At 37.7% G+C, this 13,840-nt stretch overlaps 1 protein-coding gene across 4 annotated transcripts in view; it reads right to left on the bottom strand.

The window, feature by feature from the left end:
• LOC117569595 (metabotropic glutamate receptor 2) overlaps positions 1–13,840 on the bottom strand; it is a 71,544-nt gene that overhangs the window by 18,462 nt on the left and 39,242 nt on the right. For 2 of the 4 annotated variants that reach the window (XM_052005152.1, XM_034250830.2), the window contains exons 2-4: positions 6,233–7,466; positions 2,345–2,487; positions 149–319 (exon numbers count right to left, since the gene is read on the bottom strand). In XM_052005152.1, coding sequence (XP_051861112.1) covers positions 149–319; positions 2,345–2,487; positions 6,233–7,280 — 1,362 coding nt within the window. In that variant the 5' untranslated portion in view covers positions 7,281–7,466. The remainder of the gene's footprint in view (positions 1–148; positions 320–2,344; positions 2,488–6,232; positions 7,467–13,840) is intronic. The other 2 variants (XM_052005151.1, XM_034250829.2) reach the window with 1 other exon arrangement.

Genomic DNA, 13,840 nt, shown 5'->3' on the forward strand with positions numbered 1-13,840 from the left:
GACTACGAAATGAGTAAATTAAATTGTTTTCTTTTATTAATTAAATATAAATGTATAGACACCTTTCTAGTTAAGGTGACATTTTTTCGAACTCAATCAATTTAATTGCCTAAGGCAAAACATTTTTGAAAATTTCAAGTGCACTCACCTTGATGCCATAGTTGCTCTCCTCGTAGATAATCGAAACATAAGTCCAGCCCATGCTCTTGACAATCTCAACCATGGCCTTTACTTGATAGTGGTCGGATGGAATGGTGCGTGAGAAGTATTCAAAGCGTTGCTTGTTACTCAGCTCTGGGCTGGTCGAGAAGTACGAGACCTGTGTAAAGTTAAAGTGAAGTATTCCATTACATTAACCACTTAAAGGAAACTGAATTTCATATCTTGTGGGCTTTTTTTTTCTTAACACAAGCTGTTGTTTTCCTTGAGAGACACTTTGTTTTGCAAATTTTTACTTTACTTAGGCTAATTGCAGTTTAAAAATATCATGTCACAAACTTGGCTTTAGGAATAAAAAACAATTGAAATATGAAAATTTCAATTGTTTGCTTTGTTCTTGTCTAACATATATTTTTTTTCTCTCTAGTTTTGTGGCTTATCGTTTCAGCAGCATTCCACAGCAGCATGTGTCCGACATCTTTTCAAAAATTTAATTCCGCTTTATGCTCAGCAGCTGTCATCTCTGATATAGTTATTCGCACCATTTTGCAAAGCTCGACGGGCAACGAACCACAGAATCCACATACAATGCAGCGAGATGTGAGTCAAAGTCAAAAAATCGCAAAAGCTTCACACTCCTTACTAAGTTTGCTTTGGTGCTAAAAGGAAAGCCAAACCAAAGCCAAAGCCAATGCGAATGCCACTAAAATCCAATTTCACGCACAAATTAACGCCATGGCACTTTGCCAATTGACTCACAAAATCGCTAGAAACTGAAACCAAAGAGGCGGAACCATTTCTGGGGCGTGGCAATTAAGCAAATTTGCAATCGAATTGCACGCGAAAGACGGAAATGCAAACGCCTTCGCCTTCGACGAACAACCTGATCGTTTGCAGTTACAAGTGTTTAGCTAACTACTTGATTTCTAATTAAGTGCCATTATTATCAGAGCGCACTCGTCTGTGCAACAGCTCCTTCATCACACTGTCAACGAATTTTCCGGCAAAGTGTTTGTGCTTGTGCAGTTTTGCAGACAGATAATGAATTCCCCACAATGCTGCAAACTGTCGTCGCTTTGTGGAAACTTGTTCAAGCATTTAAGTGAGGTGAATGAATGCGTGTGTGTGTGTGGGTGTGTGTGTACATTTGTTTTCGTCTACCGCATTCTCGTTATAAACCCACAAATCTCACATGCAACTGGGGAATAAACAGCTTAAGGACACACTCTGACAAACTTTTGTGAAATATTCTTGATAAATTGTCTTGTAATTACTTAAACTTTTAATTTTTCATCCTCAACAAAGTCAAGTCCTTCGAGCACAATCTGGCTTTAAAATAAGTACACATAAAAAATCGCACATGAAAAATCAGTCATATGTCAACTTTACCTTCTCGAGAAACGAACAACTGTTCAAATGGCCACTACTCGAGATGTGAGAGTGGAGTACATATTTTATATCTGTGTGCTGACTAAGTTTTTGTTTGCCGCAAAACCATCAGGAGCTCAACCGAAATGCAATCAAATGCTCACGTTTGATTTATGGCCATTTGCTGACAACTGAAGTACTTCAGTAGTTGTTTTTTCCGGACTGCACTGAATGCGCAATGTTCGGCGCGTGTACTCGTATGTGTTTTATGGTCCATGTTGGACTTTCAGGCACTTTATAGTACTGCTGCTGCCTAGCTTGTAATATAGTCGTCTCTTGACTCACGTAGCGGCAACTCTGCGGCTACTCAATCTTTGTGGAGTAACGTGATTTCTGGACGCACAAATGACATTGCTTGACTCAAACAAAAGAGTTTTGTACAGACCCTTGACATAATTATTTTTTTGCCATTTCCTTATTTGGCCAAATGGTGCACTCAACTTGATTTGTTGCTTTCTAAACGTAGAATTAATTTAACGTAACATTCTGCTTCTTAAACCAGTTTCACAGTTAGCGTCATGCGACAAAATTTGTGTGCTTTTTAATTGCAACCACAAAAACTTTGCCCAGCCACTGTGTGTGGCTAACATATTGCAACTGCAAAGCCACAAGATTGTTTTTGTGGACACAGTTGGCAGAAAAAAGTTGGTAGCCACCATGCAACCAGAAATGTTACGTATACGCAGTATGGGTCATGCTTTATACATATGGTACATACATATGTATGTACGTATTGTGTATGGTAGATTCGACGTACCTGCGGGATGCGAAACAATCTCAACAAATTGGCCACCTGTATGGATGTCACAGAGGAGGCAGCGCCAACCACGCCAGATATTACTTTGCGCACCTGCGTTTTATTGCAATGATATTCCGCATCATCAATGTTACTAATAGAACCTGCAAAGAGAAAGGATACATTTGGTTTTAATTGTCAGATTTTCAGAATATTTAATTGCAAAATTAATCATGTGGCATTAGACGATTATTAACAAGTAATTTTAAATGAGGGAATTTGTTAATTGAAATTTAATAAATAATGAGGATTATCGCACATTATTAAATTTACTTAAAAATTCCCTTTTTAAGTGGTATTTATTTCCCATTTAAATTTGTACTGTGTTTATTCAGTCATTTGGAAGTTCGTCCGCTTGCGGCATGTGTTAACTTTATACCACTTTGTTATTTGAATAAAAAAAATTAAATGTGGAGTCTAGTGCCGCTGGCAAATTTATAAATGAATGCTCCAACTTTGTCAGCACTGACTGAAAGCTGCGCAAACTCTTTGAAGTTACTGAAATGAGAAAAATATAACTGCGTAAAACTTTGTTGGTCATTTTGCAGTTTTGCTTCTCCTTTCATTTGTGTTGAAATGTGACGACCCCAAGTATTCTCCGGACTTTATTCATTTGCATACTTGCTGTGTTTGTTTTTATTTTTTCTCTGAAATGTTGTGTTTTTATTATTTATGCTTTTCTAATTATAAAACTTTTTCTATGTTTTGCTGCACTAAGCAGTTCACCGAGGTCATTACGGGTTAATAGTGGAAAAATGTTCCACCTCAACACTTTTTTTTCTTTGATAATTGTAATTACACTTCACTCAATTTTGTTGCTGTTCAACTTTCACCTGATAATAAAGGGCAAAAAAAAAATAGGAAGTTTTCTGCTTATTTTGCTACAATTAATGTTTTGTTTTGTTTGTTTTTTTCTCAGCTAGTTCTTCATGCTTCACGATTCGTTGGTTGCGTGGAAATTAAATCGTATTCGCTTGATTTGTCCATATGCATTTCAATCGATATGTTTATTTTATGAAATCTACATTGCTTTAAATTGTAGTAGATTAATATTAATTCTCATTTAAAATGATTTCGTTTTTATACTCGCTACTCGTTGGGTGGAAGGGTATTTAACATTTTAATGTATATGCCAGGCAGAGGGAGACATCTCCCTGGTATATTTTTAGATTTCCATCGCCCTTTTTTCTTTTATTGAAAATGTGTGTAGCAGGTTTTTTAAAGTAGAGTGCATTTGAGTGTAGCTGTCGGGTCGCTTTGGTTCAAAATCTAATATATTTTCTGTTATATATTATACCAGATATAGTCTTTTCTCGGTATATCGATTTGGCACACTCGACTGTTGCTTTCGTACTTATTTCTTTGTACTGTTGTACGTATTATCTTAAATTTAAAGACACTTCGACTTAGTGCACTCAATCAATTAGATATCTAATACTTTTATTTATTAAGTTAACTGTTGTGTCGGGGTTAAGCTGCGTCTGTGGATAAAGATTAAATGAAAGTAAATGATTCTCGCAATCTGACTCAGTCAGACAGACACAAAGGCTGTTTTGCAGATTAGAAATATTTGGGTGTAGTATTATAATGCGTGAACCACGCCCCACACACAAACACATTGATGCCACCCATATTTTGGCAGCTGCACTTAAATACAAATTAATTAACTCTATCGGGCCCGTTGGCTGCTGGCTGTTGGCTGTTAGCTGCCTCTCAATTGCTGCCATGATGATAATAATGGCCATGATGATGATTTGTATTTTGGCTTCAGCCTGTTGGCAGCTAGACACTGTGTTTGTCGGTTGTAAACAGACGGAGGAACGGCTTGTTAGCTGGTTGGCTGGTTGGTTGGTTGTCTCATAGTTTGCGGTATGCCTAATCCTGTCAATATAATTCAGTGACTTGGAAAATTATATTTTTCATACGTCAGATGTGAGAGGCATGAGCTTGCTAGTCGTTGCGGCACGTCGCTCAAATAAATCCATGCGGCGCACATAAATAATGAAATTATGGAGATTAGAAAGTGTTCAGGCCTAGGCCCAAGGACAAGGGCAACAACAATAAGGATGCTCTGCCGTCCTGTCCCAACATCTTGGCGCAATTGATTATAGATCGTTGTGGCTGTCTCATTGACATTGTCTCCTGCGCCTTTTTGTCACCAGATAAATGTAATAAGCGCCACGTTTATGGCAAAGAGCCAAGCGAAACGTTGTTCACAACAAACATGCGAGCATGTGGCCTTTACTTCCGCCTCCGCCTCCGCTCTCGCCTCCCACTTTCGTTTGCTTCCGGTTGCGTTGATCTCTGGCGGCGCACTTAATTTTCGTTGGCATCCACACGTGGGACTTGCACAACCAACACACAGACACACACATATTTCTAACGCTTTCTTTTATTCTTCCTTTTCGGTTCTAGTGTGTGTGTCTTTGGAAATTCAATAAATGCCGTTTTGTCTTAGGGGAATTATGTATATTAGTTTTGGCGCATGAGTTGAGCTCAGCTAGAGCTTAAAGAACTGCGCTTTTGTTGGCTCTACTTGCCCGCTGAGAATCGCATAATTTATTTATTAATTTTGTTTATTAATAAATTGTAAGACACTCGAGTTAATCGAAACAGCTCCAGCCTCGAGTGCTGCGTTCTTCTAATGTAGCCAACTGGAAGTGAAAGCGATTAAATAAGCAATATATCCAACAAGTGAATATTAAGTGCTTTGCCTTTCTACAGGAGGCTTTAAATGGTAGTTGAAGTATGATTTAATTTAATGCAAAAGTGTCATAAACATACTTTGATAAGCAAAACACATTTAACATCGAGTGCTTCATTCCTCTAATATTGGAAGTGACAGCAATTAAATACACTACATCCAACAAGTGAATTATAAATACTTCTCCTTCTAAAGGTGCCTTTAAATAATAGTTTACTGATTTAATTTATTTCTTAACAAGAGTATGTTGGTGAATCTCTTTAGAATTAAGACTCCATCTTTGGATACTGTATTATTTAAATTTAGTATGTTCAAGCGAATAGAGAAGTAATCATAAGTAATCAAACTAAGGAATAATTATCTTTAAGTGTTAGTTAATGTACGATTTAATTCATTCAAAAAGTTTTGTAAAAGTAATGGTGAATGAATAACAAGTTTATTGTACTTTAAATAAGATTTAAGAGGTCTGCTTTTTAAAATTTATAAATCGCTTATTAAGTTATATTCCAAACAATTTAATAATAAATGCTTTGCATTTAAATTCTAGTTTTAGTGAGATTTATTTGATAACAAAAGCGTATTAGTCAAATTAAATTTTATTGAAATATGTATTAGAAATGCAATTTCAGGGCAATTTAACTAATTGATACATAATTGCGTGAACGGCTTTAAATTATTTAATCTGTCCCTATTGCATTTTAAATTTAAATTTGCCTGGCCACAAATGTTTGATATCCAATAATTCATTGTTTATTTTTCGATAATACATAAATAACGAGGGATGAGCAGAGTATAAATATTAGTTTAATTTCTATATTGCAATTCATTTAATTATGTATGGTGTATGGATTTCGTGTTGTTTTTTATTTAAATAAATATTCTCTTTTATGGAAATTCGATGATACAACAAAGGGAACTCTGTAAATTCAAATTCACTTGAATTTTATTTAGCTTTAATTTCATTTACAGCAATTAACTTAATGTCAGCTTCTTTTTTACAACATTAATTTTTAAATGACAACCGCACTTTTTTTCTCGAAAAGTTCTTTCAACGGATGTGGCTTCCCATTGTACTTTGTGGCTCTTACACAACTTATCAGCAACGGAAACCCACACAGTTGAGATGTTGTCTGTTGCAGACTTACCTTTTATGAAATCAACGGCCATTTCCAGGCCATACGAGTCCTTGTCGCAGTCATCGAGGATGTGGGCGCCCAGCGTTATGTTCGGCAGCAAATCCATCTCATTGATGCGATCGATAGTGTAGAGCATGGCTTCGAGGGCTTGGATGCCACCCTGTGGCATAATGGGGCCACACGTGATGCTGTCTTCGCGGGAATGGACCATCATCAGGCCGCCCAGGATAACATCGCCCTCGACAATCGCCTCTCGCTTGACGGGCCAATGTCGTTGCGGCTGCGTTGGATAGAGACGATCCTGCAGAAAGTCTACTGAGTCGGGCAGCGAGCGTAGATACTTGCCACTCAGCTCGGAGATCAACGGGACCATCACATTGTTGTTGCCATGGGGCGTCACAAGACGTCCGCGATGTCGTCCGGAGCGTGGCGAAGCGCCCGATGGCAGTTCGATGTTGGCATAGCGTTGATAGTTTTCCAAATCGAAGTTGCCATAGTCAAAGTTTTCGGCACTCTGTTGCTGTTCTGCCTCATCGTTGACATAATCAGGCGAGGGAGGCAGTGGGAGTGGGAGAGGTGTTGACCAATGACGCCAATGTGAGTGCTTGCCCAGCTGCTGTTGTCGCTGCTCCAACTCCAAGGCCTTATAATGATTTTGTCTGTGAATCCGAGCACGGTGATGAGACAGATGCTGGCGGTGTTGATGCTGTTGTTGCTGCTGATGTTGGTGTTGGTGTTGGTGCTGTTGGTGATGTTGATGTTTCTGCTGATGATGGCGATACCTTGCGGCTATAGAGTTGTCAAACTGTTCAAGTGGAAGCAGCAACTGCTCATCCTGCTTTTGTCCGTTCTCCTGTTGCTGCTGCTTCTCCCTCTCCTTCTCCTTCTGCTCAGACTGCTGCTCGTCGTCATTTATCCACTTTTCGCGAATATCTCCAATTACCGCATTCTCAACACTAGCAGCTATCGTTTGTTCGCCAAAGACCACAAGCACAACAATGATGAGCAGAGAAACACAAATATGCAGAGGCAACTGGTTGGAGCATGCTAATTTCATTGTTGCACCAAACTTTTAATTGAAGTGTTTTTTGTGATTTATTTCAGTTTTGCTAGTTTACGAGCATTTGATATTGTTGTTGTTCTTGGATATGCAAAGTTGTCGTTTAACTGGTTCCATTTTTAAATTGCAGTCACAGTTTGCTTGTTTCTGATATGCACACATATTTTACCGGGAACACTTTATCTAAAATTAATTGATTTTGTGGATTTGTTTGTTGAAATTTTGCTGCTTTCGCGCTACATTTATTTTATACCCGCTGCCCATAGGCCACTTTATGGTACCTACATATATTCAATATGTAGTTATACCAAAAATACTTTTCGGCAAATGTCAGTATATTTTTGGTATATTTTAGTGTTTTGGCATATTCGGTATTTTTAACCGTGTTATCACACGAAATTCAATTATTATATTATGATTGTAATAAATATACCATAAATAATTTAAATATATATTTTAGTATTTTTAGTATATTTTATTATTTGCCAGCATATTATATATTAGGCATAATGTACAGATATTTCCCCATTGTTTTATTTATATTCATTTTTATTTAGTATATTTTCGGTATTTTAATTCGGTATATTTTAAAGGTAATAATTTAAAGGTGTTATTGAAGGTAGTTAGCTGGTAATCTCGACTGTTGCGGCTTCTTAATTATTTATTTTAATGCATTTAAGCATTTATTTGACCTTTTATTTAAATGAATGTTATTTATTGCTGCATTGTCATTGCGGGTTACTGGCATCGTCATTGCCCGCTTTGATCGCGCTGCAACCGAACTCTAATGTAATACCAGTCTTAATAAAGTCCCAAGTCGCTGTAGCCTAGCTTATAAATGTCAGACGCACAAAGCCTTGCTACGGCTGAGAGCTTTGGAAAAATAGCTAGCAGCAACTTTAGCATAACAATTATTGCCCAGAATTTGCCCAGCGGTAAATTAAATTTTGCATAAAATTTATGCACGAAGGCAAAGCGCAAAACGGAAGTGCAGAAATCCTTTGCAGGCGACCCCATGCCGCAGGACAGGGACATAATATTACATAAAGAAAAAAAAAATGTAGCATACAACCAGGCTGGCAGTGGTAATTAATCAAATTGTTGGCGGCATAATGAGCTTGTTGGCTTGTCGGCGCACCTTACTGGGAAAGAGAGTGAGAATGGTGGAGAAAGAGGGAAAGAGACATTGACTGAGTCTTCAACTACAGCACTGACTAATCAACGGGCGCATTAACGCCGCTTTAGAGGCATCGTCGGTTCAGCTCGGTCTGCATTTCGAGTTTACAAAATTACTTATCATCAGCATAATCAGGAGCATTATCAAGCTGTAGATGAGAGTGGAAGGTGAGGCCAAAAGAGAGAGCAGGGGTCGAACCTTGCTGTCACTGGGTGGGTTGCAGCCATAGCCGCAGTTCAAGCCGAAGCTAACACTGAAGCTGAAGCTGAAGCTGAAGCTGAAGCAGCTGTGCCGTCGGCTTTGGGTCGCATCTAATAATGAGATTGCGTTAAACAAATGGTGCCTTCCTTTTATTGCCCTTAATAGACACCGGAGGCTGCTTACACGCTCGTAATTTATTTTGATTACATTTGTCGCCTCTGCTTCTCTCTCTGTCTATCTGTCTCTACATCTCACTCGTCGCCATCGATTTGGATTTGGGTATTTAAGCTTGAGCAAGGTATTTGCTCAAGTTTACCAAGTTTTGGTTTGAATGAATTGATTCATTAATAAAATTAATCCAATCCTGTCGCAGTCAAGGTTAATACTCATAACTGAGCGATAAAACAAGACTCGTCAGACTCGTCCTTTCTATGCATACAAATAAATGATTTATGAAAATCGAGTATACGCAGTGTATGTGTGCATTCGATGTCTTATCTTGGCTTATGCTTAGTTTATGCTTCTCATGTCTTCGGTGTAAATGGCGAGACTGTCTCTGACACTAGCCTCAGAGTTGTCATTCCCGTTTGTCCTCCCCATTCATTGTCTTATTTTGCATTTTGTTGTGGGGCGGCTTTGATTTGATTGAGCAGTTCGCTCGCTTGCCATGTCCATGTCCCTCCTTTTGTGCTTATTTGAATTTCCCAGACTGGCATTCACATTGAAATATGTACGTATTGAAATGATGGTGAATTCAAATGCGAATGCGAATGCGAATGCCAATGCCTGGATTTTAAGATAATTTGTGAGTGCCAAGGACAACTTTGAATGTGGCCAATTTGTTTGTGTATCGCATGGCTACATTTCATTTTTTTGTTGTTGTACTTCGTGATGCTTCTGTTTTTTGTGCCCGCTATTTCCACAAATTGATTTTTATCGATAGCATCCAAAGTTGCATAAATTGGCACTTGAAACGTGGGCGTTAAGCCGGCATAAGGTCAAACACTCGATACGCGATGGCCGCTTAAAAGCCAATATTGCTTTATATACAAGAATACTCGTATTGCACACGATATATATATATTGAATATATACATGAAATAACACTTGGTGTGCTGATAAGTAGGCTGTGCAAAAAAGATGTGCAAAGCCCGTAATTTATGCATTTCAATTTAGCCCCGAGGGACAATCAGAGTGGATTGTTGTGCCAGGCATTAAATTCAAAATTGTATATACACGCGTATAATAAAGTCGAACTTATAGCAGCCAACTGATAAGTAGCTGCTTCTGCTGCTGCTGATTGTGTGTGTCAAACGAATATTTGAATATTGTAAATGTCACGCAATTAACTTGACTTTTTGCATAATGAAAGCCAGCGATATAATTGCCAAAGGAAACTGGAACTCGAACTTGAATTCGAATTCGAAGTCGAGATCTGTTTGTATTTGAGTATTGGCAATCAGAAACTTTTGCCACTTGCCACTTTAAACTTCACAGTGCTGGAATTTTATTTTTTTTTGGGAGGCAGCTCTTCATATTTCACTGACAGCCGTGTAAAGTATGCCCAACAAATTGTAACATTTACATAAATGCCAACAGCCTAACAGCAACAATAACATCAACGGAATGAGCGCATAAAGAAATTTAAAAATTCACATCAAATAACATTCAATCATACTTTTCCCGCACATACACATACACACACACACACTTGACACACGCACAATTACAATGCGACACCTGGGCAACGTCAACGCGACGTCCTGCAGCTAATGGCTTGACAGCATCCAGGTTGGAAAATTCACCTCAACCTCAGTCTCAGCCTCAGCCTCAGATTATGCGATGTCTTCAATTTGCTACGCGGCGGAGCAAAAAATTAATAGCAACACATGTAAAAATGCCAAAATGCTGAGCACAAAAGTATGCTGCTCCCAAAAATATGAATAACTTTGACAGCTGTACCTAGAACGTATTTAAAGCTCAGATGCAAATGTGCGACCCCCACGAACTCCTGCCTTTACTTTTACCTCCTGCTCTTACCTGTCTACGTCAGTAACAAATGTCTGCGAGTGTGTGATAAATTTCGTTGACACTGTGCGTGGGCAACGCTTTGGCAACGGGGTGAAACGGATCGGCAAAGACGGAAGATGGAATCAACCGGAGGCTAGCAGTTGCTCTCAAAGTGTCTCCGGCATATCTACGTACTTAAGCGAGGATGTAGCTGTCAGGTAATCAACAGCAGCGACAGCGTCAGAGACTGCGACTGCGAATTCGACTGTGACTGCGACATGTTCATTTCAAATTCAAAACAATTTGACAGTTGCACACAAATTTTTAATTTGATTAGCTGTGACAAACGGAATCGTAGTATGAGATCTAGTACTACATTAAATTTGAATTCAGATCTAAGGAAAGTAGAAAGTACTTCAGTATGGCTCAGAACACTTTCTTGTATTTCCTAAGTAATTACATTAGAATAAAAAAAAAATCTAAATAAAACACATATCTAGTAAGCAAATTTCAGCAAGTTACATTCCATCATAGTAATTGAATTAAACTTAACTTAAATATAAATTGAAAGTACTTTAACAAGACATAGTACATTTTGTGAATACTTGCTTAAAACAATATTTAGAATATATACATATGTAAAACATATATGCTTCAGCGAGTATCATTGCATTAAATTAATGTAATAAATTTGAATTTTAATTGATGAGAAATAGAAAAAAGTTCAATAAGTAATAAAATAAGTTAAACTCCTTTAATAATAAATGTATATCTTATACATATATGTATAAACTTATTCGAGTTGCCTTACATTTATAATTCGATCTTTAATGTATAACTCAATAAAAAGCTGCTTCCCTTTTTCCGAATCCCTGACAAAGATTATTGTAAAATGTAATCTCATTTAAATCTTAATCAAAGCAAAATGGTAAAATCTATTTATTAATAGTAATTTAAAAAATATATATAATATATAACATTCTGAAACCAATATTGTTACTATTTCTACAAGCTATTTAAAGAAGTTGCGTTGCGTCAAACATGTCTGTTTCTTTCTCATTATGCAAATAGCGAAATTCTTGGAATCCGAAACTCTTTAATTACTTTGAATTTATCGAAAAATCTAGCTTCATAGCACTGTCATTACTTGTCCAGCTGCAAATAATTGTCGATTTCATTACGCGAAACATATTAATGACCATGGATGGCATGCCGAAAGCCATAAAAGTCATTTTAATAAAGGTCAACAAACGTAAATACGTTAGGAAAAACAATTTCACTTTCATTTCCGGTCGGTCCCAGGCGATGTAAAAACTTTTCGTGCCAGAGCAAAACTTTTGCTCATCCTTTCGGCGCGGGTGAAACGTACGAAACGTACTAGCAAATACATAAAAATATGCGCAAATAACAATAAAGCCTGCAAAATTATTGATATTGGGTGCATAAAAATTGCCAAAGAAATGTGGGCGTACTTCGACGCACGTGTCTCGTAGAGACTGAATATAGAAACAGGGACAGAGGTGAGGAGAGAGACGAAGTTGGACTCCATCTTTGTCTGTGTCTGAGACTGAAGCTAAAGCTAAAGCTGATCTAAATAAATAACCCGTATACGGTTCGTATACATACGGATTTCATGCTTGCCCGAGGCCAACTAATATTAATACAAATATGCTAGAGACAAAGTCCAGAGTCCGCAGTCTCTGAGTCAAATGAAACTTTGCCACCAAATACTTTAAGGCAAAGTTTATTAGCTGGCAAAATACCTGAGATTTGTGGGCCAACCAGACTAAATATAGGTGAACATCTTCTACTCAATATTACGACCCGCATCGCATCGCATCGCAAGTTATGTGCTCAGCCAAAAATACAAAATGGGAGGATTGTAATTGGTTTCGTGTGTTTAACGCTTTTCGCCTTAGGGCCACAAAATGCGGCTAATAATCCCGTCTAGGCACGCAGCTCAAACAACAGGTTTTCTTCTCTTTCTTATTGTTTGCACCGCACACATAAGCATATATATATACTATACATATAAATGTGTGTTTGACGGCAAAGCAAATGTGAATAGGGTTTGCACAAAAACTTCTTAAGACCATTGAGGTCTGCGGTGAATCTTAAAGTTATCCATGCGCAGCGATGCGCAAATTTTCGTTAACTAAAAAGTTTTGGTTAAGAAACTTTTAAACATTATTACGTGTAATGGCAGCAAAGGATTGTAAACTTTATTCTAATTATATATTAAACCGAATGGCTTGTAAAAGGGAAATTGAATTTAATTTTAACCATATCATAGGAAACAATTCTGGGCCATAACAAAGTAAAGTATAATATTAATTGAGAATAGTTTGTCTTCTGACGCATTCCTCTTAGGTAACATAAAATGAAAGGCAGTGACAGGAAACTAATTGATGGCAATATGTCTAATGTGAGACAAAATGAAATAAGCGAAACAATAAAAAGCAATCAATGCTTTTTATGGCGAAATAATCAAATACAAATGGATGAGGAAGTGCCGCAATATGCGAATCAGAAACAGTCAAAGTGCAGCTGCGGAAGTGCCATATAAATGCGTAGTTATTGCACACAGACACACGCAAAGAGAGAGAGAGAAAGAGAGAGACACTTATACACACAGCCACAGGCACATTCATCATACATATTTTGTTTAACACATGTAGACACGTGCCGTAGAGAACACAAAGCGAGTGGGAACAGGGAAGAGAAACGAAAGCAAAGCAACTGACAGGAAATCGACAGGCGCTGCCATGTAGCAATTTAACAGCAAATTGTTTTCTTTCACATGACAGCTGCAGCAGAGACTGAACTCAATCAAATGTCAGTGTAGCATAGTGGAGCATATGTCATCGCTAGCTAGCAGACGGTGACTTCGAGTGATTGGTCAACATTGTGGTATAAAATTAAAAATACGCACTTCACACATCTTTTCAATAACCGTCTTCAAGGAATGAGAATTAAATGCTTTAAATTATTTGTCATTCTTGAGCTGTTTTTGTCAAGCAGCTTCCATTGAAGAATTTCGACAATGTAATTGATATAAGGCAAACTTAACGCACACAACACACACTTGGTGTTATTTGAGAAAATACTCCACACAAAACTAAAGTGGCAAAAGAGCAAAAACGTTGCAGCATTTCACTTTGTTGAAATA

Source organism: Drosophila albomicans, chromosome 3, assembly GCF_009650485.2.
Source record: "Drosophila albomicans strain 15112-1751.03 chromosome 3, ASM965048v2, whole genome shotgun sequence".
Taxonomy (NCBI): domain Eukaryota; kingdom Metazoa; phylum Arthropoda; class Insecta; order Diptera; family Drosophilidae; genus Drosophila; species Drosophila albomicans.